Raw genomic sequence first — 26,202 nt, 5'->3', positions numbered from 1 at the left:
GTTATACATCGCACTAGGGTAAATTCATAACGTTTATAAATGCTTGATTCGTTTTTTATTATTTTATAATTGATAAACATCATGAAAAAATCTGCATGTCATGTGCAATTACATTTCTGACACATGGTCCACAAACATGGACCACCAGTGCAGTCACTGGTCTTGGTGTAATAAGCTTTTTAACATAATTGTAATTAAATAATTGCAATCCAGATTTATCTATACACGTAGTTCGGTGAAGGTATCTCCTATAAAAAAGATGTGAAACAATACTTACAGCACAAAAAAATCATATAAACAATACAGTCCTATACTTATTATTACTAAAATTAACATTGTCAACATAAAAAACCAACGTAAAATTTACGTTTTATTTACTTACAATAAAGAATCATCCACTTCAGTACACACATGACTCAGCTCTCAATTAACGAAAATAAAAAAAAAATATTAATGATTTGTAAACATCCGCCTTTCTTGAGTCGTTTAATAAAATATGTTTTAATAGTTATGATAAAAAAACAGCACATTTGATAGGAGATGAAAAATTTAGCCCGCGTGACAATGCCATCATCTTACAGATTTTCCCACAGATTTGTCCTACTATGGAAAGCGTCCGTGAAGCGTCCGGGTTTTTATATAAAAATCACATTGCAAGAATCAATAGAATAACCAATAATAACGACATTTTTTATCGTCGTTTTATTAAGAACTGTTTCAATTTGAATTTCGAATATTAATTTCGTATATTCGGATATTGTTTTTTATTTTTAAATATCAAGAATTTTTGTGATTGGCATAATGACGTAAACTTTATTGACTTGATTTAAATTTAAAGCTTGTTTGTTATTACAAAAATATTAAATATATAAGTATATAAAATAACATGTCCTCACTGACTTATCATCGCCGTGCGTAAACTTTTAAAGTTAGGGCTTTGAAATTTGCTAAGTACGGATCGTTTTATTGAATAAATACACCCTAAGGCAGGAGTTCTGATAATTCTACGCCTAAGGGGGTGAAATAGGTGTTGAAAATTTGTATGGAAATTTGTCATTTTTTTAGTTGGAAACATAAAACTTTTTTTATGATACTGTTTAAAAATAAGTAGATATTTATTTTGGTGTTTCTAGATATTATACCCTAAGGGTGTGAAATATAAACCAATATGACAAAAATATATTCAACTTCCGCAGGGAACAGCTGGTCTTTTACAAATCAGGTCGTAATTATATTTCAGTGTATAAGATATACATGTAGATACATGTATGATTGTATGAATATGAGAGTATGAATCATACTAAGTTCAACTTTAAAGAATAAATTATCAAGACAAGTTAAATTTTAAGTTAAGAAAAACCTGACTAAGTTCAATGTGTCAATGCTTTTTTTCGGCTTGCACCAAACGGGTTACGTCCAGTATTTCACTTCCTTATATTTCAATACAGCAAGTTTCTGCCCGCGGCTTTGGAGGAAGAGGGGGCAGCCTGATCCTTTTCGATACCCAAAAAACCTCATGATAATTGGACGTAACAACTATCGTATATGTATATGAAATAATATTAGAATATTTATAATCTATGAAAAACTTTTTCTTCTTCTCTTAGACTAAATATGGTTTTGAAATGCGCTTTGAATTTTATATTTTCATAATATACTATATGGAAGATCCATTTTTGAAATGAAAAATTTAATATTGTCCTTTATGCAATACTATGAATCGTTTTGTAGGATCACTAAAGCGTTTCGGCGAACTTTGTCGTATTCCGTTATTCTCAAAAGACTTTCAAAGTAACAACTACTAACATTCTTAAATATCTATAAATATAATCTTATTTTGAGAGCCTTTAACAGGAAACCTAGATTTCAAAAGGTATTGTAAAAAGAAAAATATTTTTTTCTGAATAACCCACCCAATACGGGTGATTGAAGCAGTTTATTGGAATATGCTTTTAACCTTCTCCTTAAAGAGAGAGGAGACCTTAGCCACGCTGTGAAAAATTTACAGGTTATACATATTGTATGTTGGATAACATAATACGATCAACTCGCGCCAATTTAATACAAATTTGTTTATTAAAATCCATTCATCCCCGAGTTATTTATAATATAATTACGATTTTTTGTGCAAATGGGCCATCTTTTGCTATATTGCCATCATGCACTACTTTGGAAGAACTAATATTAAATCCCTTATGCCCGTCATTACACTGGCTCACATGCTCTTCAAACCGAGAAATAACATCACTAAGTTTTGCTGTTTGCCGGTAGAATATTCATATTAGCGCAATCGAATCAACTCCTTGAAGGTACTGTTGAAAGATAACAAGTAAACAAAAACGCCTTGGACTCCCAACGTCTAAGCTTGAATCTTCCTAAGTAATGTCTCAAAACAGATTTTGGCGAATTAAACTCCCAAAGGGCCAAAGTTAGTAAATTAGGAATTCAAGTGGGTAAATATTCCAAACTTTAGGCCTAACGAGCTTGGAATTTGGAAATTTGTTATTTTACGCAGGCATCGACGCGTAGGTTTTCGCATATATTTAAAAAACAAGATCAAAGTTTACTTTATCCACATTAGCTCTTACGATTAATTTTAAATTGTTGTTTTACAAGATTTTTAATGTTTATCTCCAGAGGTATGAAATGAAAATTCTACCGATAAAGAATTCAGTTGATACTCTTAATTATATTATCATTCAAAATGACAACGTCCAACAAATGCCAGCAGTTTCAAGTGATACACTTCTTATAAACGACAATACATTTGTCAAATGTGAAAAAAATAATTTTGTTTGTAAATATATTTAAGATAAAACAAAACACGACTCGAGGTTTACAGCTCATACAAATAATTAGCGTTAAACGCGTTATTTATGTGAGAATATGTATTAATACAATAATCACAGACTTGTGTACGGAATTCCCTCGCGGATATCACGTCTCACTCAAACAATTTGCTCCAACGTGAGAAATAGTTAACGTAAAACAGCATGTTCAAATGTTCACTTATATTCGAAAATCATGCGACCCAATGTGACCCTTATATAAATGCGATAAAACTGTTTTTCGCATACATCGAAAAATGAAATATTGAAAAAAAAAATATTCCAAGAAATGAGTTATTTTTATATGGGTTGGAATGCATAGACGCGGCAGTATTTTAAAACCGGTCAAGCATTAAGGATACGTTCCGTTATATGTAACACTTATTACGCGGCGCGGCTTCGCACATGAACGATTAAAATTTTATCCCATATTTTTATAGAGAAATTATATAAGAATATTTTGAAAATATAAATTCAAAAATCGATATTGGTAAAGAACAGGTAAAGAACATATTCGAGGAAAGTTGTTAAAAATATCAATTCAAAATCGATATCCCTATTAGGGACGGAAAACTTTTAATCGATGTTTACAACATAACTTTCTCGAGTTCAAAAGTATCGTGACGTGATTTATGTATCGAATAAAGATCTACCGCAATTGAGTTCAACATATCACAATGGAGCAGCTTTTTGAAATGACCTAAAAAAATGTCGTCATTTACATATAGTAAACTAACAGCCTGCAAATTTCCCACTGCGGGGCTAAAGCCTCCTCTCCCACTAAGGAGAGAGTTTGGAACATATTCCACCACGCTGTTCCAATGCTGTTTGGTGGAATGCACATTTGGCAGAATTTCGATGAAATTAGACAAATGCAGGTTTCCTCACGATATTTTCCACCGCCGAGCACGAGATGAATTATAAACAAAATTAAGCACATATATATAGTGGTGCTTGCCTGGGTTTGAACCCGAAATCATCGGTTAAGATACACGAGTTCTTACCTTTGGGCCATCTGAGCTCCGTATAATTTGACAAAATTCATTTAACTTAAATTCATTTACTAAAATTATTTTCATAGTTTTAATTACAACCTAAATGAAACGCATTCAAGCCAGCGTAATCACTGAGACAGGCTTTTTATACTTCGTCGGTGGCTCGTGAGGACGATACGCTGAAAAAACATGAATTTTGTCAAAATGTATTTGGCCGCATACTATATTCCACGGTCATACATTTTAAAAGATCGTTTACATATTTTTAAAATTGTGAATAACAATAGTGACTAGAATATTCAAAATACCATTGTTGAATTTTCACTTCAGAGAAACACGACATTGATCATTGTTATCTAAGCTGAACTTGAGAATATTTAATTGGGTGTAATTTAACATCAATACAATTACTTATAACGACAATAATTACTAGCTCATTTTTAATATTATAATAAATCCTTAAACTTTAATTATTAACATCGCTTGTAAACATGTAGGCACACTAGCATAACATACACATATTTATCACTTTATCACCTATACATGTCATGTAGATAAGTATTTAGGCTTTTCTGGATATTATACTCCTAAAAGGTAAAGTATTACCCTCTCAGGGGTATACATTTCGTATATAGATTAGTCTGGAAGTCCGTCATTTATGAAGTAAGAAGCATGAAAGTTTATTTTTTGGCTATTAAAAATATGTAGATACGTATTTAAGAGTTTCTGGATATTAAAACCTAAGGGATTAAATACACACCAATATGAAAAATATATTCAACTTCAACGCGATTAACGACGCGGGCAACAGCTAGTCTATACATATATTATTCACGGCCAAACCGCTCAACTGAATTTCATAAAGTTTGGTATGACAAGAACTTGAACTTCTAGGAAGGACATACCCTCATTTTAATGCCAAGTACCATACAACCAATTCCTAAAACGAGACTACTTGTTACTTAAGAACAACTAAAAAACTATTTGTATTCAATATACCAAGCTAAACTAAATCCAAACTCAAGAGTAATTTACCCATAGGTATTGTCGACTGGAAAACGTATTTTCTTTTTGTCATCCACATTACATTCATTAGCGAAGTTTAAAATGTACTCGTTGACTAAAGTTAGATGTAAAATTCCATCACGTATTTCATTTACATTGTCAAGGGTAATTTGTTTTTAATTACACTCTATCAACTGTAAGACCAGATGTTATGTGACTAGTAACATTAGTTGACGTATGAGGATTATGAATTCTCAATTTTGGACCTCTAGTTTGGCAAGATTTGGCATATTTAATCTATTTCTTCTAAGAAAACTTCCTAAGAGATCGTATTTTAACAGTTGGTATTATTTGAAAATCAAAAATGCAGGACCAAGCTTCAGATAGCTTGGTCCTGAATTTCTTTTCTCTCCTGTCATTTTCAATTGATATTCCAAGGAACTTGGAACATTTTATTACAATATTTCCTGTTTAATTTCCTAAGTGTCATTAATAATGACCAATCAGTCAACAAATATTATCATTTATTATACTCAATTCCTTTTTTACGTTGACATTATAAACACTACAATAATACCCAAATTATATATTAAATTCCCTTTGTATAAAACACAAGAGTATTATAGAATTGGACTTATTTGTAAGCGGTTCCTATCAAAACAGACAATATTCTGACAACTACAATAAACTCGTAGCAAATATTTATATATCGAATACTGATGTGTGTTTTTGGCTTATCCTTAATGTGCTTTGAATCATCGATGACCATTCTTAAATAAATATCACGTACTAGTAAATTACACAATATAGGCCCATGTGAGTACACGAAGTATCTTCCAAGTATTAATATTGAATCAGTTCACTATGGACCAGGACATAAACATAATATATATAAAAATATAATATAATATTTATACGAGAAAATTTATTGATATTGCCTTGACACTACGCTACGTAGTACACATTTGACCGCTGTAGATCTCGAGGTCTTTAGTTCAATTTCCAGGTCAGACAAATATTTCTCAGCAGTGATTTGAAGATTACAAGTTGGCAGTGTTTACACGACAGTGCTTCGAAGTTAGCAAAACTTTAACCTGAACTGCGGTTTTCCTTGAACTATGGCTAACAACAGCCAACTGTCTCTTCTGAGTTAACAGACAGCTGACATCGACATATATATATAGTCCAGGAAAAAATATTCATTAAATCAGAAAATGAAAGTACACGAGTTCTCAATACTTGAATGTCATATGCCAGGAACGACATTGAAAATGAATCAAAGTTTTCGCCCAAGAGTAAGGAGGCCGTAATTCAATCCTACGCAGTAACAGCTTGTGACTTTAAAAACTTCAAATGTCAAATTGTTTTTAATTTGCTAATTCATACAACTAAAACTTTTATTAATAGAAAAAAATGAGAAAATGATGATGAAAAAATTATACCCATGATAAAATCACTTTGCATTACTTCTTAGGTTCATTTTATTCTTGAAAAGGTAGGAAATTTAGTTTCTTGTTAGTCGAATGTAAATTCTGAACTGGTGTAATAGTGAAGATTCAAAAGTGCTCTTAAAAGCCTTCTTTAATAAAGTACCATTTGATTGCCATTGGATTTGTCACCACTTCTGTAAACAAACATTTTTCTTGGATCTTAGAACATCGAATATCGAACGTCGAATAATAGTAAACTAAACCGTCAAAATAGACTTTCATTGAAACCTTTAAAAGTCAAGCATCTGTCATAGTGTGAAAAAAAGGCCTTCAAGTTTTTCGATTCCTTCATAGGACGGATATGTCGAGCCTACGTTTTTTCTTTAGCTTGTTTTATTGTCATGAGCTTCTGTTACAATAAGGTTAATATATAGCACTTAAACTGGAACCAGTTAATGATCAATCATGTGGATAAATAGAGTCCGAAACCTTGAGACTACAAAACAAAACCGTATAAATGGAAAGTTCCAAGAAAACAAGAAGTTCGTAACTAAAATAATTTTCATTTAATCAAACATAAAATGTTTGGTAACATAAATTATAATTCCCTTTTTTGAAAGAGGAGTTCGTATAATTTTAATTTTTAACCTTCGTCACGCAATTCAAATTTACTTTGAAATAAAATCCCTAAATATCATTAAGCCTTTGTGTGGCCCGGTAAGTATAGCTCACTAAAAATACGAAATTGAGTGAACCGTATATATTTAATTTAAATGTAAATGAATGTTAAAGTTTAGATGGAATATTAAAGTACTTACTAATATTTAAATTAATATGAGTATTATGTGATGCATGCAGATATTTCTACAAAACTTTCAACGTCAAATTTATGGAGTTTGTGGAACAAATATTAAAGGATTTTTTAAAATTTTTTTTTTTTTACTTTTTTTTTCTTTAATATTTTTGTTTCTGTTCTGATGGCTAACAACTTGAGTACAAATAAAAAGGAGCAGCAACCTTGATCTGAAAAATAGAAGTATGTACAATCCTATGTCTCGTGAATATAAAAATCCTTAACCTTGGTTTAAGCCAGATATCTTTCCGGTCGTTTCGGATTTCCCTCCCCATAGCATTATAAGAAAAGAAAGTGTCCTGTCTCACCTTCATACACTGGCTAGACTGCCGTGAGGCCCAAAATGGTAGCATTTCATCTTCCTAAACTTAGCTAACTCATCTATTTGGTTAACCCTGTCCTGCTGTAAGTATACCGTCATCATAAAACGGGACGACGAAGCTGATATTCTAAAAAAAATGAACAACTGTCATGCCTACTTCCTCAAAGAAACACAATCCGTGCTTAACTTCACTCCTTTCGCCTCGAAACGAATTTAAGAATAATAACTCTGATTGAATTGTACCTAAAGGAAGACAAAACCCACTACTAATATTACATACAAGACCGTATTTTTTTTTTTGTTACAATTTCACGATGACGTAAAATTTACAATCGGTATAAAATTAATTGTAAATTTATTTTAAAGCGGAGCAAAATTAATCGCTTTTCATATTTAATTATTACATTACTAAATTTTAACCGAAGTATAAATTATAAGTTACGTTTACAACCGTTATAAAGGTAGGTTTCAATATTAGCAATTTTTATCGCAGGAATTATAGCTTGAATTTACGTTAAGGGAAAGAAAGTTATATTTCTTTTTAAGTACTATTGAAACGAAATTTATTAATTGTTAATTTTTTAAGAGAACATAATATTATTTTGTTTTTTTATTTATCTTTTTTTTTGTAACAGACTAAATACGAAATTAAACTTCAATAAGAGAAACGGAGAAAAAAGAAATAAACACTATTTATATGTCAAAGTTTATTAGATTTTAGAAGCTAATTCTCTCACTGACAGAAGCATTTTTTTCTGTATATCGGTATATTTCTGTATAACTGGTTAACTTTTAATATTGGATTTAGGAATTATAATTTTTTTAATACTTGGGCGGTACTTGGTTATCACGTATATTTCATTCAGACAATAGTGCTGTTTAGCGGTAGAATATATGATAATTAGTTGGTACCAATCCAGTACCAGCAAGAAGTACTTACCTTACCAGCAAAAAATATATGAGTATATAGAAAGAAATATCAGGTATCATAAAATAAAGCTTCATTATTATTAATATTATTTTATTACCTAGTATGCTTGCTATAAAATATTTCGTTTATTTTAATAAACTTACAAAGTACGACGTCGAAAACTTCGAAAGCGTAATTGGTAAATTTTTCTCTTCCATTTTCGAACAGTCGAACAATCTGTGACCGTGCATCTGCAGAAGCGAACCGGTTCTGAATCAAAAACTGATTTTACGAGTTCTTTCGGAACCTTCGCCAAATGAGCGAGCCGTCTGTCATCCATATAATTATGTACTTTGAATAAATTTCTTACTAGATATGCTATCACATATTTTTAATATTTTTGACGAAAATATTTAATATCAATAATTATGGTCATTTTTATTTCCTGATGTATTTATTACATTTTATCACATTCGGTCAATTATTTTGTTTTCAAGTCAATATAAAAGTGTTATACAAACAATTTTTTTTATAAGTCGTATAGTTCAGACAAATCTACAAAAAGGTTGAAACAATAATCAGCAGAGTAGAGACTGGTATTTTTTAAATTATTAATAATTTACAATACAATAACTGTATGTGTTTACTTCACATTTAAATATCTTGCAATATTATTAAATAAATAGGAAAAGATTGACATCTTTTCCTATTAATAGTACTTTTTATAATAATATTAAATATTATTATAATTGTGCCTCTTCCATTGTAATATTTGTTCTGAGATTGCGTTGACATAGTAATACCGACAACACTGATCAACTCGCACTAGAAGTGTCTGATATAATAATTACAATACATTATTTTTACTTTTCTACAGATAAATTTTTTCAATACATAATTAAAGCCACACATGATTTAAGTATAAACTCCACGTCACTCTGCCAAAAACCCACTGAACCAGATTTTTATGAAATAAATATTTTTGTTTAATTAACCGTGATTAAATACAATTTTTATTTTAACTCAAAACGATCACTAACCATTTTCTTTCATTTATTACTACCGCAAAAAAATAGCTTCCTGGCCGACATTACACACTTTCAACAAAATTACATAATTTACGGTAATCGACTTAACTAAGATTAAGAAAATATATTAAACTAAATTAAAAAATTAAATCACATTCAGTAACTTTATGTCAACGTATTGTAAAAACTGCAATCCATTCATAATCGAACTGATCGCGATCAAAACATTGTTACCGAGTCTCTGAAGCGCATAAAATTGACATCTACGGTTCATAAATTAAAGCTTCTTTTCCTATAACCGCAATATGAATAAGCGCAATAATTTCACAATAATTTTATGTTAAACTAGTTTATGTATGAAAATATGCATCAGTCTGTTAGTCTCTTTGGGCTCGTGTGTGTCACCGATTTTCCTAAAAATTAATTCAACGATTTTAACTTTTTATAAACGCAAAGCAATGGCGAGTATTTTAAGATAAAATATCGTACGGTTTATGCCCCTTAATTGCGTTGAATTTATATAATACTAGCTACCCGCCGCGACTCCGTAAAGGTGATTTTCTTTTTAAGTAAATTCTTGGTAGCCCACCTACCAGGTCCAATCTAATTTAGGGACTTAATTTTAGGATCCTATTGAAACACATTTTTTTATAAAAAAAAACTTTTAGGAAGAATTCATTTTCACACTTACAAGTATAATAATATATAAATGGGGGGGGGTCTTTTTTCGAAAAGATTACGTCCTATCGAGCGATGCCTTTCATGTTTGTCAGTCAAAATAATTAATTGCTTGAACTACCCAACTACGATTTGTTAATTAAGAAACGCAGTGAGTTCTGTGCTGGTTATCGAATCCATCATTTTTATTTTATAGCCAATGACAATAGAGTACTAACCACAATCAAACGTCATTTCAAAACGAATAAACGCTTTTCTCTTATATTAAAAATTCGACGAAAGATTTTAGATGACAATGCAAACAATACGGTCGCGTGGGGCTTGAACAATCTGCAAACCATTTTTTTTATTATTTAAGACGACATAAATGTTTGGGAAATGTAAGGAAAACGAGTTCATTATACCGTTATATGCCACGGGATCCATTTCCAAATCGCAAAACGCAAGTGCTCAATAAAATGTTTCATAAAGCTACCACCATCCAATTTGGAAAGTAAATTCTACCGAGAAGAACCGGTAAAAAAACCAATAGTAACTACATTCTACTATTCTTGATTATCTTGAGATTAACGCCTACAAACAAACGAACTCTTAAGCTTTGTATATCAATATGATTATCATTATAATTACGTCATTTTATAGGAACCGTTATAATATTATGTATGACGCATATAATAAGTGTATGGTTATAAAATATTCTCACGCCATCTCAAGTCATACTTCATACTATCATGAAGAGTTAAGTTTTGTTTCGATTTTCTGCTTTTACGTAAGAGCCACAAATCCAATTAATTTTTATATATTTTGAGATATATCTCATTTTACGACTATCATTTTCAAAGAGAAAATACACAGAAAAGTCAGCCCAGTCAGTTTCGAAGTTTTTACATTTGTAAACCTCTAAAATTCATGAGATAATGTTAGTAATGGTATTCATTTATATACATACATGAATTATATATACACAAACATATTTTCTTTTTCGAACAGGTGGTAGTATATAATTTGACTATCAATAAATATGTAATGCTTCTATATTGAATAAAGATTAATTAAGTTTGAGTTTATTGATGAGTGGGTGTTACCTACTCATAAAAAAAATAAGTAAAGTAACAACCTGTAAATTTCTCACTGCTGGAATAAGGCCTCCTCTTCCATTAAGGATTCCACCACGCTGTTCCAATGCGGGTTGGTGGAATGCACTTGTGACAGAAATTCGATGAAATTAGACACATGCAGGTTTCCTCACGATGTTTTCCTTCACCGCCGAGGACGAGATGAATTATAAACACAAATTAAACACATGTATATAGTGGTGCTTGCCTGAGTTTGAATCCGCAATCATCGCTTGAGATACACGCGTTCTAACCACTGGGCCATCTCAGCTCCTACTCATAATGGGTTGCACAAACACCTACTACCTTGGAAATATTATATTCCTTTTGGCTGTAGTTACAGAGACTCAGACAACTGAGATACAACAATACCTTAGCATTATTATTGCTGATTATCTGACGAATAAGTAATAAATTAATGGGGTTACACAAAGCCCACACAGTAAATAGATATCACTATTCTATGACGTAAGTGACAAATATATGTTAAGAAAATTAATTACTCCAAACCGAATAATGTACATTTAATCGATTTTTTTTTTGAACATGTAATTAAAATGTTATTTTACATAAGGCGATATAAAATAAAATATGTATGCAATTAATATGTAGTAAATGCTACCAAATACAAGTTTTCGTTGATATAATAATACTATATTGAATATTTTCCTACCAGTTTGCTATTTATATTGCATAAAAGACAATATATTTACATATTATATAATAATTAAAACGAACAGTCATATGTACGTCTCCATTCATGATTGCGGTCCAAAATCATTCATTCGACTGAGATAGAACTTTGATTGTTTCTACTTACGAGGAATATTTCCAATTCAAAGAAAAACTTTTCTTTTTCGGTAAATTCCTTCAATATTACCACTCTATACAGATTTTTAATCTACCCGAGTAATAAAAAAATGTTTATCGAAGAAACATTTCATGTAAGAAAATTGACTTTTCACGTTGATAGACCAGAGATTTTGAATGCAATTCAAGCATTCTATAAATCCGGTGATTATCGTTTAGATTTTATTTTCTTGGTGGTAGGGCTTTGTGCTAGCCCGTCTGGGTAGGTACCACCCACTCATAAGTTATTCTTCAGCCAAATAACAGTCACTCAGTATTGTTGTGTTCCGGTTTGAAGGTTGAGTGAGCTAGTGTAACTACAGGCACAAGGGACATAATATCTTAGTCCCCAAGTTTGGTGGCACATTGACGATTTAAAGTATAGTTAATATTTCTTACAGCGTCATTGTCTATGGGTGATGGTGACCTCTTACCATCAGGTGGCCCATATGCTCTTCCGCCAACCTATAACATAAAAAGAAACCCCTTTTAAAGTTACATCATATCACTCCATTGTATCCAACAGAATCGCTAAAGTGGATTTTCTCTTTATACGGGATTACGTCTAAAATCACTTACCGATTTGTTAAGAGCACGCCTTATCGAGCTGAGATGTAATCTTTGCTTGCACTTAATCCTGCATGTGTTGTAAGTATATATGAAATGTCAAATATATATTCACCAGCATTCATTTCGTGGTGGAACAGATTATAAATCAAATAGGAGAGATTTTTTTCATAAATACATTCGAATCAGAATTAACGTGTATACGATTTTTCTCTGAGTTTGAATGCTAAGTTACTTATAAGGTTGAATATTCCGAGGGCTCAACTGCCAAGTTGGTGGTAAATATATATATATGGTTTTCCAATAAATTTCAATAGGAACTTGAAAGTTTCACACCTGAAAAAGTACGTAAACCTTTGCTTTTGCGTCTGAATTCTTATGTGCATTCGTTTTATTGACTAGTAGAATGTATACCTGTACCTGTACCTGTGTATGCCCAGACATCTCTGGATATCTCTTACACATTTGTTTACCCTGCTTAATGAACATATTTCGCTTGGGGTACATCATCTTTTATTAGAGAATGTAACTAAATATATATTTCAAGTAATTAATCATTCGATTAGAATTATTTTGGATAAAGTACTATAAATAAAAATCTATAAAAAAATCCATTTACATTGCAATTCGGGTTGATTAAACTTATCTAAGCCTGTCTGAGGATCTTCCTCAAAAAATAAAAACTTTAATAAATCAATTTTGTTTCTTTTTATTATTTAAAATGTGTAAACAGTAGCTATTGAACCGTTTTAACTGTGATCATGACATCGTAATCTCGACATTTCTGCGGAGCTATACTTGACCTGGTCAATAGCTGACTAACAACAGTAACAAAAGGCTGCATTTACGAATACAAAGAATAAATACAATTTATCTATACATACAATAAAATTTGAGTGTCTGTTTGTAATATTAAAATAGCCCTTTTTTACTCAATGCATATGTATGTATACATGGTACATATACCAAAATAACATTCTTTACTATTTTTGTTTGTGTGTCTGTTTCTTCCGGCTAATCTCTGGAACGGCTGAACTGATTTTGACGGAACTTTCTCTGGCAAATAACTGATTTAATCAAAATCAAAATAATCTTTATTCAAGTGGGCTTTTACAAGCACTTTTGAATCGTCAATCTTAATGACTTCAATAAGTCGAATGATTTAATGAAGTTTCAATCTTTTGAACAATTAAGTGAAGCTACCACCGGTTCGGAGAGTAGATTCTACCGAGAAGAACCGGCAAGAAACTCAGTAGTTACTTTTTTCAATATTTAAAAATACAAAGTCATGTTAGTTAACACAATTATTGAAATTAACATATCCTGCGTGGAAGTCGACAGGTATTAATTGCACGCTTTTTTATTATCTACAAAATCTTGTATCGAGTAATACTATTTTTTTACCAATGTATTCTTTATAAACGATTTGAATTTACGAAGAGGCAAAGTTAAAAATGTCTGCGGAATTATTTTATAAAAACGGATACCTTGCCCCAAGAAAGATTTATTGACTTTGCGGAGTCGGAAACTTGGCGTTATAAGCTTATCCTTACTCCTAGTGGACTACCCTAACCTTACTTAGGCTACAATAATATATTTTATTGTTAAATTCAAACGCGTACAAGTTCGCGGTCACAGCTATTTAATTATACAATTTATATTCTTTTGTTACAGATAAAATCACAAAAATGGGTCAAGACGAGAAAAAAGGAACGATCGTCTTGGACAATTTCAATTCGACGTAAGTAACTTTCATAAAACAATACTCTCCACAAATAAACCACAGTATATTTAAAATCGGATTCGAATTTCAAAATTATTTTCTCTTAAACTTCGAATACAAATACATAAACAAACATATTCTTAGTTGATCTATTGTTGGATTATCTAAATATTTATTTCAAAGTAAGAAGTCTTATTTGCAAAAATCCGTTCATAGATAAAATCAAGTCACTGAAATAGCAGTGGTAGAATTTTTTTTTATTTTTAATATGTTGTTTTTTCTATTAGTTTATTCGAACGTCATCTATATGAGTGCATAGTCTTTTGATTTTCTTGAATGTAGTGTTGTTTAGTTGTATTTTTGTATGCACATAAAGGTTTATCAGACTTTACTAAATTATTGTCGGTTTATAAAAGGACAAAACAAAGCAAGATTTTCCATTTACTCGCCTTTTTGCGAATCACGACCCGTAAAATTTTAAGTATATTTGAAATTACAATGACTCATACAAATACAATACAGAAGAAAAACAGCTGCTTGTTTTAGTTCAATATATAATTTCATACCTTACTAAAGTAACGCAGTCATGCCAAATATTAAGGTCAATGACCTTTCATTTCATGTTTCTCTCATATTATTTACAGTGAATTGGAAGAATTACACGATTTACTAATAACAAGACGTTCTTCGAATATATCCTTAGCTTTTTCGTCATCGAAAGAGTTATTGTTACATAATAATTCTAAGCTGGATCCAATTAGTCTTGACTTTCAAAACCGGTTTGTTAATATAAAACGATCTATTTTACATCACTGTACTATTTATTGTGTTGGATTTGAGCACGTGTTTTGCAATTGAGAGTGGTTTTGTATCTGTCCGCCAACCCGCATTGGAGCAGCGTGGTGGACTAGGCTCCAAACCTTCTCTTTAAAAGGAAGAACAGGTCTTGGGTACCTTGAGCAGTTGGTAGTGAACGGGCTGTTAGTTCACTTTTTATATACAGTTTTATTTATGCGTATTATATATTTATATATGCATATATATTTAACAGCTTCTATATTGAACACGTTTTTTATATATACACGTGAAATACGCTATATTTAGGATTTGCATAGCATATAAATAAATAAGTCAATACATATGAATCAAAGGGAAACTACATTCCAAAATATTTTAAAAAATATACATGTATAACCTATCTGTGCATCTGCTATATTTTCGAAGCAAACCCCCTTTATCAATTTTGATGCATTTAATTGGATAGATATAGACCGAACCCTGGAAAGGAACGTAAATAACTTTTGAAATATGGACTACACGAGTATCAAATGTTTTTTGTTAGAATATTTTCAAAGATATACAATAGTTGTTGACGATAGTTTTTTATTAAAATATATTTATATTGAAACTGAGTTAACACGATTTACTAGGACCACGACTTTAGGGGAGCTTATTTTTTCAACTGAAAGCTGACTAGTTTCCATTTGTGATAGCGTGAGTCACTTCAAACTCACGTTCGCTTTAAAATGTATATTTTTTATATTTATCTGTAGAGGTACAGACAAATGGGCCACGTGATGCTAATTGGTCATAACCGCCAATAGACATTGCTTCTGTATAATATTAACCATTCCTTACATCACTGCCAACCTTGGGAAGTAGGATGTTATGTACCTTTACATTGGTTCTGCAAAATTCAAACCATTCTTTTATTACCAATGTCCCGCCAACCTTGGCAACTTAGATGTTATGTCGTGCCTGTTACACTGGCTCAGTCGCCCTTCAATCGAAACACAGCAATATCAAGTATAGACATTTGGTTATGGAATATCCGATTAGTAGGTTTTACCTACCCAGAAAGGCATACAGCTAGTTAATTTTAAATTTAGGTACATTTGACATTGAATATATTTTTTTCTATGAAAATTTTACTTATATCGGATCACCATCAGGACATTTAAATCATCTTTTATAATATTTAACGAAACAACAGCTGTACTACAAAAAATTCTAAATATGTATTATATAATTGCTTTATTTATAAAGTGCACCGAGATAGGACAGTAAATGCACATCATAGCCATCAAGCTTCAAATATGTATCAAGGCATATCACTCAGTGCTTTTTTTGCAAGTCATTTTCTAATTGTGTATGAAAGCAGTGAAAGGAAACGTAGGTATCCTTCCACTGGAAAATGCGTAGACATAATCCAATAGTCTGATAAAATGGCTAAGCTACGTGATCGAAGATATTTCATGAAAGGTTTGTTACCTATTTTCTAAGACATGACATGCTACATTTCTTGATTCTGGACGAAAAAAAAAAAAACATTTATTGGTTTGATTTGGATTTCTATTTTTTAGGCCAATAGTACAAAGCTTTACACGTATTTGTGATTAGACCAATAGTTTAAGCTAGCTTATCTATAAAATGTTTTACGCTATCAGCTTGCTATATTTTTCGTGTTTATTTCTGTATTAAATGTTATAAAATATAATTATTACCATCGATAATATTTACAAATAATTTGCAGGACGAATCTAGCAACGAGCCCCGGTTTTCAATCAACATTAAGTTTAGGTTCTAAAGAGGTCATCAATGAAAAGGCGTACAATCCCTTCGAACATCGGAAAGTGGAACATCCTAATTCGTAAGTAAAAAAGAAATACTCTTAAAAGTAGACTATATCTAACAAACTTTAACATCCTTATTATTTGTTTGTAAAGCTGTGCTTAATTGTTGGGTACGCTGATGTATTCAACAGAATCTATTTGAAATAAAGTCACTCATATTTTAAACATAATAAAAGTAGCTTTGTATTCCGCTTTTCTAAGGCCTTCATTCTCTATGAGAACACACGATCAGTTTATTTCTATGTCTAGGTTACAGGCACAGACGAGATGGCCCAGTGGGTAGAACGTGTAAATCGATAATTGTTTCAAACCTAATCTACCGTCACTAAATGTTCATCTTGAGCATTAGTTTAAAATAAAGTTGAAGGTTTTAATGAAAATGAGGTTGTCAATCTATAAACTATCTCAATTACAAATTTCATCAAAAGCCGTCCAGACATTGTTACTGGTTGAATCAAACACTACCTTATGTTCATAATTGTGTTATTAGTTAGGATTATGAATATAACAACAATTATTACGGTTCAGTAAGACTCGACACTCGACATAATTATCATTGCATGGTATAAAACAAACTCGCTTACCACTGTGCGTCCATGTGTACGCTTAGGTGTTTTAAATTATTCAACTGATTTTGATGCGGTTTTTGCAATACATAAATTGATTCAAGAGGATGTGGTATGAATAATGTATCCATAATATAATAAAGGAACACATTTTTTTGCTCTTACATTGCAAAAATAATGTACGATATTGATTGATCCACGACGTCTATGTCTTAGGGTTAGCCCACAACACCCATTTTTTATTTTCCTTATGTTTTACGAGAAACAATGGTTTCTTTTCGAAGCTAATTTAAGCAATAGAGCATTAATTCTTGGCCAATAACGTAGCTTTTGCAGCCATTTTGTAGTGGTATGTGGCCATTTACACCATGCTCTCTCACCATCACTCTGCAAATACTCATAATTTATATGAGTATTTGCAGAGTAAAATGCAGGGCCATAGCGATTTATTTTCTCTACACACAAAGTAACTGTGAAAGTATTGAGACATTCTGTAGTATACTTATTATCAGCATTGCATTCGTGCGAAGCCGGGCGCGTCACTAGTTAATCGATAAAAGGAACTCATCGCCATGTTATTAAGAGAGTTCCTTAAGATAAGGTTAAGAACATAATCTTTATCGGAACTCGAAAAGGAATTAGTTGACGTCAGATCAGATCACGAAAAAGGTTTTCAGATGAACTAACTACAAGTGTATCCTGAATACTTACATCAAAGATATTTTGATATGAAAACACCAGAATAAGTTATTGATACCGATGTTTTGAGTAAAACTTTATGTATAATTTAATTAATTTATGCACATAATTTATTGATTAAATACTTTATGACATCATTAATAAGATGTCATTATGTACTTAACATTTAATTGTTTAATTTTATGCATTTTTTATGTAATTAATTACGACATAGTTTATTTAGTTTGCCAATGCGAATTAATTTTCTTTTCCACTGTAACAATCATACTTTTTTGTGATATAGGTTGGCGGATGATAATTTGGACCACCTGATGGTAAGTGGTTATCACCGCCTATAGATAATGGCACTGTAAGAAATATTAACTATTCTCACCAATGCGCCACCAACCTTGGGAACTAAGATACTATGTCCCTTATGCCTGAAGTTACACTAGCTCACCCTTCAAATCGGAACACACCAATATTAAGAAGTACTGTTGTTTGATGATAGAATATCTGATGAGTGGATAGTACCTACCCAGATGGCACCGGCTCCAAATATAACAATAATTATAACTACGTTATATAATCGTAAATCGACTTTTAAGTAGTATAATATTTTCCATTTCATCTTACTTGGGAGTCTAAATAATATGTAGAATACACAATTATTTTCATTACTTTTTAGTGCAGATTAATTTTTTTTTTAAATAGTGTTTTGTTTGAAGTCGGTTTTTCTTTTTGTTAAAATTTTTATTTATGTAAACATATTTACGATTGTATTTAAAAATAAATTAATCCGAACTTTCATTTAATTACATTAACATTTACATATACACAATAATATATAGAGAGATCATTTAAGAACCTTCTCTGTATAGCCAACTTCAAGAAAATATTCGGTTGTTTATTTTATGATTGTCACCTCCTTAGATTATTTAAACGTGTCGATAGACTGTCAAAAGAACGCGTCACGTTTGGCGCGTGTCACGCACGTCGAGGTAATAAAATTGGCTTCTTTGCTTTTATTTTGTAGTGTAACACTATCTAGGTAAGAAAATAAAGTTACCTCATAACTCCGTCATTTTCAAACCGACTTGGAAAACCATTTATTTTTGTTTCTTTATGAAATCAATCAATAAAAATCAAAACTTTATTCGAGTAGGCTTTTACAAGCACTTTTGCATCGACATTTTACAATTAAGTGAAGCTACCACCGGTGTGGAAAGTAGATTCTACCGAGAAGAACCGGCAAGAAACTCAGTAGTTAATCAATTTTATTTATAATACATTGTCAGAGTTATATTTCAATGTATTTTATAGTTTTATATTACTTCTTAGACAAAGACACCTTTAAAAAAGAAAGATATCGTTTGTAAATATCATTATAGTAAGCAGACGTATATTAGTTCTTCTTAGCTTCACTAATTCGATGTTACGCGTGGTGCCATAAAACTGATACTAATTGTTAAAACAAATCCATGCTAATTTTGACTGACGATAAATTTTAATCAGCTTACAATTATTAATGCAAGAAAATCTTCCACAATTTTATTTTCAATTTGATCACGACTGTCGACAATAATACATGCGAACTTAACATCTGTGTACATGTTAATTTAAAAGTTAAATTTAAATACGTTAACAATATACAATATGAAATCAAATAAGTTTTCATGGCAAAGGTTTGCAAGACATATATTATAAAGTATAAATATATTTGATCTAATAACAAAACCTAAGTCAAATTGTACTTCATTCAAGTAGGCTTACGAAGACTTTGGAATAACCTATTTTAAAAGACTAAATTAAAAGTAAAGTAAAAGTTTTATTTACTCTTGGTAATGGTAACATTATAATAGTATATTCTTTGTGCAAGAATCAGAGAGAAAATCAATACTTGTTAAATTACATAGAAATATTCGTAAATTTAGAATTTAAATTCTATCCATTTCTCGATCCCCGTACTATTTATCAGTCCAAACTGAATTGATTCAGGAACCTACTTAAACAAACACCAAGACCAACCACTGGGTCAATAAGATCAGGGTCTAGGTCAAGACCTACTGAGTCACAATTTGGTAATAATATACCTGAAGCTACCGTTGAGGAAATAACCGTGCTAGGAGGAAAACCACGAGGCCAGTAAACGGCTTGTCCAGCAGTCCGAGCAGATAGGACCCATTGCCTTTCCCACCAAGAAAATCCTCTAAATAATTCCATCTACTTGAAGAAATGAATATACACGATAAATACTTACATAATATTTTAAAATAATATGAAGATAATAATGATATGCATGTATATAATGTCGAATGTGATTTGATGTTAATACTGCAACGTAAAATTTGCTTGAGCATGAAATTATATACTGACTGGCTCGTTGGCTTAGAAGCCACTAATATATTCTAAAATTATACATTACGACTAATTAAATATAGTTATAAATAAATATTGGACATTATATACGAGCATATTATTATATTTTCTAGCACATAAAACCGCAGATCCAGAGGTCCTGGGATCAAACTCCAGGTCTAACCGATAAAAAGTTAATACATTTTTCTATTGAAAATTTTCTCAATAAACGCCCAAGTCTGGAAGTTGGAAGTATAACAAATAATATAAACTTTAATGTCTTACGTGATTGGCTGATCTCCCTCGAGATTAAAAGTTCTTATTTTAACTGATTTAATATGAGTTACTCTTTAAATAGACCGTATATCTTTAACTGAATGTTAACTAGTTTCCACCTGTATTAGGGGTTACGTTTGGAGATAATGTCTTTCTTTGTCACCCTGACAGCATGTGACTTGCCACCCGATGACTAATTAGTCCCCACTGACATACCTTAGACATTAGTGATGTACAAAGTACTAGCTTCACTTAATGGTAAAATGACGATTCAAAAGTGCTTGTAAAAGCCTACTTGAATAAAGTTTATTTTAATTTGATTTGATATATATTACATTACCGATGCACCGCCAACCTTTAGTTCCCAACTAAGATGTTATGTCCCATGTGCCTCTAGTTATACTGGCTTAGCCAAAGTTGCAGAAAAAATCGGACATAATGACATCATCATATATGTCTTAGCTTGCCGAATTTAGACAAATTTAATACAATGACTTGGGCGTGAAAACGAAACAGACGTCGTTTCTTTCACATTTATAATATAAATATAGATAAATTATTTAGTCCACTAACAACTCGAGTAATTACTACGTTCTGTAATCCTATGCCTAAGATTACTCTCAATACTTCTATGTCAAGGGTTACTCGTTTGAACGAGGCTGATTTGTATAATTACTTAACGGTCCAATGTGTTTTAAGTCGTAAAACTTAGAAGGGGATATTATATTATTAACATATTTAAATCATTAAACAAAGTAGGTAATGCTTAGGTTAAGGCTATCATTACTATTTTATTTCAACATCAACATCACATACATTACTCTGATCCCAATGTAAGTAGCTAAAGCACTTGTGTTATGGAAAATCAGAAGTGACGATGGTACCACAAACACCCAGACCCAAGACAACATAGAAAACTAATGATAATCTACATCGACTCGGCCGGGAATTGAACACGGGACATCGGAATGGCGTACCCATGAAAACCGGTGTACCACCTCGACTACGGAGGTCGTCCTTTTTCGCTGAAAACATTTTATATTACATCATATTATCGATCAAAGTAGGAATAAAGATAAACTTTCTTTATTTATAATACAACACGTAACTACGTATATTCTATACTTTATTTTTACTTCCAAAATAACTGTTTGGTGGACGTTAAAAATGGCATTTTTATGAAAATCCACAATGAATATCATAGATTAATCAACCGCTCGACCGCGTCAATATCGGGTCAATTTACTGTCAAAGGCGGTTTATTTGGCTTCTCTGCTTTTATGGTTTGAATAGAATAAATATACGTCAGCTTTTTCAGCACGCGACAAACCTCCAATTCATATCAACCCCTAAAACGTGAGCAAATCCGAAAAAAAATAGTTTAGTAAAAAATAGCTTTCAGATCAGGACATAATAACCGAATAATAATAGGTTAGGTAACTCGTTAAAGGATATACTATGATATACAAAAAAAAAAATATTTATGGTCGCTAAGCTAAAAACGTACCAAAACATAAACGAAGTTTGATTTATAATTATCGAATATATTTTATTGAAATCTTAGAAAAATTTATTACCTTGATTTTTTTATTGCAAAAATGATAACCAGCTGTATGTTTTATTTTACGCTGTATTAGCTACACGTCCGGCTTCACAAGGGCTCAATAAGGCATCCTTAGGCAGCTTTTACATTTTAAAAAACAAATAACAAATTTCTTGTTTAATTCTGATCAGGAAAATCTATGTTTTCGGCTTTTTTTTCTACTGTAATATACATAAAAAGATTGCTTCCTCTTGAATCTGTTTATTGATGACTTCATTAAAATCCGTTGCGTTGTTTAAATGATCCATGAATTTAGACGGCGGGAAGCGACTTCACTTTATACTATGTAAAAATGATATACACTAAAATATAGATAATAGAATTAATGAGACGATTGATTTCAAATTTCAAAAAAGTCACTCCTCATGCAACGTAAACATACATTAAGAATATATGGCAATTCGATGGACGAAAGAAGGGCTAACTATGTATAAAATGTACCCGCACAAAGTCGGGATAGGTTATTAGTCTCTATCAACATTATATCAGTAATACATCGACATGGATTGGAGATTTCCCTCCAACGCATGCAGGTTTCCTTGCACGAGATGAATAACAAAAATTATGCTCATGAAAATTCAGTGATGATTGAATCCGCGATCTTATTTAAGCTCCATATCATGATAATGATAATATATTATAAAGTTATAACTATAGATTAGCTGGGAAAATAATTGATAACATTTGGATATTATCATCATGCTTTTTCTTTCAGGACAATCGGTTCTCTAGTTCATTTACTGAAGTCCTCGCTTGGCTCCGGGATCCTGGCTATGCCCGCTGCCTTCAGGAATGCAGGGTTAGCAATAGGGGCATTTGGAACGCTCATCGTCGGTTTCATTTGCACACATTGCGTTTATGTACTGGTTAGTACTCATACGTCTGTTTATTAATTTATATCATTGAAATAAATATCGACCTGTTCCATCCCTATAAAAAACTTAACAGAAATGTTTGTTGTGTAAACTCTCGAACGATTGTGAACGATGATTAAACTTATAGCCTATTATAATCGAAGAAGGAATAAAAATAAATAAACGTTAGATATACCTATTCCATACGATTTAATAATAGCACAGCTAAATTGTGCGCCAGAAAGAGTTCTTGATTGATATGGTTTTCTTTAGTATCTACTTTACTTCCAATTTTCCACCACCATGTTCCTGTTCACCAATTTTCTTAGATTATTAAAGGTCTCGACTAGTGATATCTTATCAATTTGAAGTCAAATAATAATAATTCCCTGAGAATGAAATCCATTTAAATAATATATGGATTTAGTTCTCTTGTAATTAGAATAGACTTTGCAATAAAATGTATAAAATATTCACTTAAGTTTTTATAATTTAACTGACATTAACTTCGATAGATTATAATCTACCGAAATATAATCCGTTAAATTTCAAGTTTGGCAATATGTTACGGTACACAATATTTCAACAGTTTCCAATCTCTAAACATAAATTATAATGCCACGGTATTTACAATTTTACGCTATTCATATAAATACAATTTAAACGTTGACTTAAATCAAAAAATATATAATAGAACCAACTTTTTATTATTTTACGATATTAAAAAATACAATGAAACGACGCAATTTTCAAAGCTATCAATGTAATATTTATTGATTCCAGGTAAAAACATCACAGGAAGTTTGCGTAGAAGCGAAAAAGCCTTCAATGGGATTCGCTGAAACTTGCGGAGCGGCCTTTGAGTTTGGACCGAAAAGATTGCGACCTTGGGCCAATTTTGCCAGGTAAAAATCGCACTCAATTTGAATAAAATCCACTCATAAATTTGACAGCACTTTATTTTTATTCACTTTTATTACTTCACTGTAATATTCAGCGAGTTCCATCTGCCTTTGTTTTATCATCTGGATAGTAAAACAATTTAATAGTAATAAAATTACGTAACTGATAAAATAGACGGTGAAAGATTTATTATTAATAATTAAATTTTAAATATAATTTTCTTGAGCCATTCGTTTCATTTTAACGAGTGGTTCTTAATTGGATTTGAAATTTAATGAATTGTTTTAAAGTTAGAATCTAAGTCTGATTTTTGAAGCCTTAATGGCTGAATGATAAACGAGCGGGGAAATAATGTGAATTTCGAAGAATTGGTTAGATAATCTCAAGTATTGTCATTACCGTCCCCTATACAACCCGTACCCTTCATAAATGTTAAATATAAACACCCATACAAAAAATAAATAAATATGAGACAACAGCACATAAATTACTCTGATCTCAATGTAGGTAGCTAAAGCACTTGTCTTATACATACGGTACCACAAACACCCATACCCAAGACAATATAGAAATCTTATGATAATCTACATGGACTCGGCTGGAAATCGAAACCGGGACCTCGGAGTAGCGTACCCATGAAAACCTTTGTACATATCGAACACAGAGGTCATCAAAAGAAAATACACCCGTACTTGACTTTGTTTGTTTGTAATAAATAGGCTCAAAAATCATGCAGTTTCAAAATGTTTTCACCATTCGAAAGCTACATTATCCACGAGTAACATAGGCTATATTTATTGCTAGAAAACATAAGGAATTCTTACTAAAACTACAGTGACGTAACCCAAGGTGGTAAAAAAGCTTATGTCCTCCCGTACGAAGAAGGGATGGGCTGCTAGTTTATGTATACAAATAAATACTATATTTTTTTTGTTTTCAGGACTTTTATCGATTACACACTCACTTGCACATACTTGGCCGCATTGTGTGTGTATGTCGTGTTCATTGCGGAGAACTTTAAAGAGGTAACGTTACCTTGACGTATCATAATACCTTTAATACTCTTTTGTCGATGATATAATCTCATATCATCGAGAAAATATATGAATAGCGTACGCCGATTTTTGTCCCGGCGATTATAGGACGATATCTGCACATTGAAAATCGATTTTGCTCTCATTTTAAAGAACGCTAGCTGTAGTTGTATGTGCAGAAAAACAAAGTGGATTCTTGATTGCGATTAAACAAAATTTTAATATTAGAGAGCAGTAAAAGTTACTGGGCGGTTAGAGGTCGATACCTACAGCTGTAAAAGGAAAAAAATGAAAAACTTCAAGTAAAAAGAAAATTGATATCGATAAACTCTAATTCTGAATAAATGCAAAGTTTCGCGGTAGACACACTAGTTTGTATAAAAATCTCATATAAGTTATTCAATTTGAACGATGAAAGGTCATTCAAGGTAACATTCTTATGGTTATATCCCTGACCGCAAAATAGTTGATGTACCAAAAAAAAAATAACTTCTTAATCCTAATAAGGTATTTAAATCATAAATATTCTTTTTTGGATAGTAACCGTGAACTTTGATTAAAATTCACGTTGCGCCATACACGAACCTTATTGCGATGTTGACATTAAAAATGGTGAGACTGATGTGAAAATCGTGTCTGAAGATAAATACAAAGTAACCATATGAAAACACCCCACTTCTGGGCTAAAACCTTTAAGTTAAGTAACCTCCTTTAAGGAGAAGGTTTGTTAGTCGATGGATATACACGTGGAGGCATTCAATTGAAATTGGTGTATATTGAGATACATGTAGGTTTCCACACGATGTTTTCTTTCACCGCAAAGAACAAGATAAGTAACAAACACATATGTTGTTTTATACGTCATTTTTTGATAACCATCATTGAAAATGACCGAAGATTCACCATCCTAGATTTTACTAAACCTGTATTATATTATAAAATCCTTTAAGATAGTATTGTTTACCGCAAACCGCTTATAAAGCAGAAGTATATT

At 31.4% G+C, this 26,202-nt stretch overlaps 1 protein-coding gene across 1 annotated transcript in view; it reads left to right on the top strand.

Annotated features, from left to right (window-relative positions):
- LOC124544143 (proton-coupled amino acid transporter-like protein pathetic) overlaps window positions 1-26,202 on the top strand; it is a 58,033-nt gene that overhangs the window by 28,972 nt on the left and 2,859 nt on the right. The window contains exons 2-6 of the mRNA XM_047122599.1: window positions 14,255-14,321; window positions 16,837-16,953; window positions 23,133-23,283; window positions 24,055-24,176; window positions 25,115-25,199. Coding sequence (XP_046978555.1) covers window positions 14,269-14,321; window positions 16,837-16,953; window positions 23,133-23,283; window positions 24,055-24,176; window positions 25,115-25,199 — 528 coding nt within the window. The 5' untranslated portion in view covers window positions 14,255-14,268. The remainder of the gene's footprint in view (window positions 1-14,254; window positions 14,322-16,836; window positions 16,954-23,132; window positions 23,284-24,054; window positions 24,177-25,114; window positions 25,200-26,202) is intronic.

Source organism: Vanessa cardui, chromosome 4 (assembly GCF_905220365.1).
Source record: "Vanessa cardui chromosome 4, ilVanCard2.1, whole genome shotgun sequence".
In the NCBI taxonomy this organism is placed as follows: domain Eukaryota; kingdom Metazoa; phylum Arthropoda; class Insecta; order Lepidoptera; family Nymphalidae; genus Vanessa; species Vanessa cardui.
Note: the sequence above shows the minus strand (reverse complement) of the source record. Positions and strands in the feature narration are given on the sequence as shown.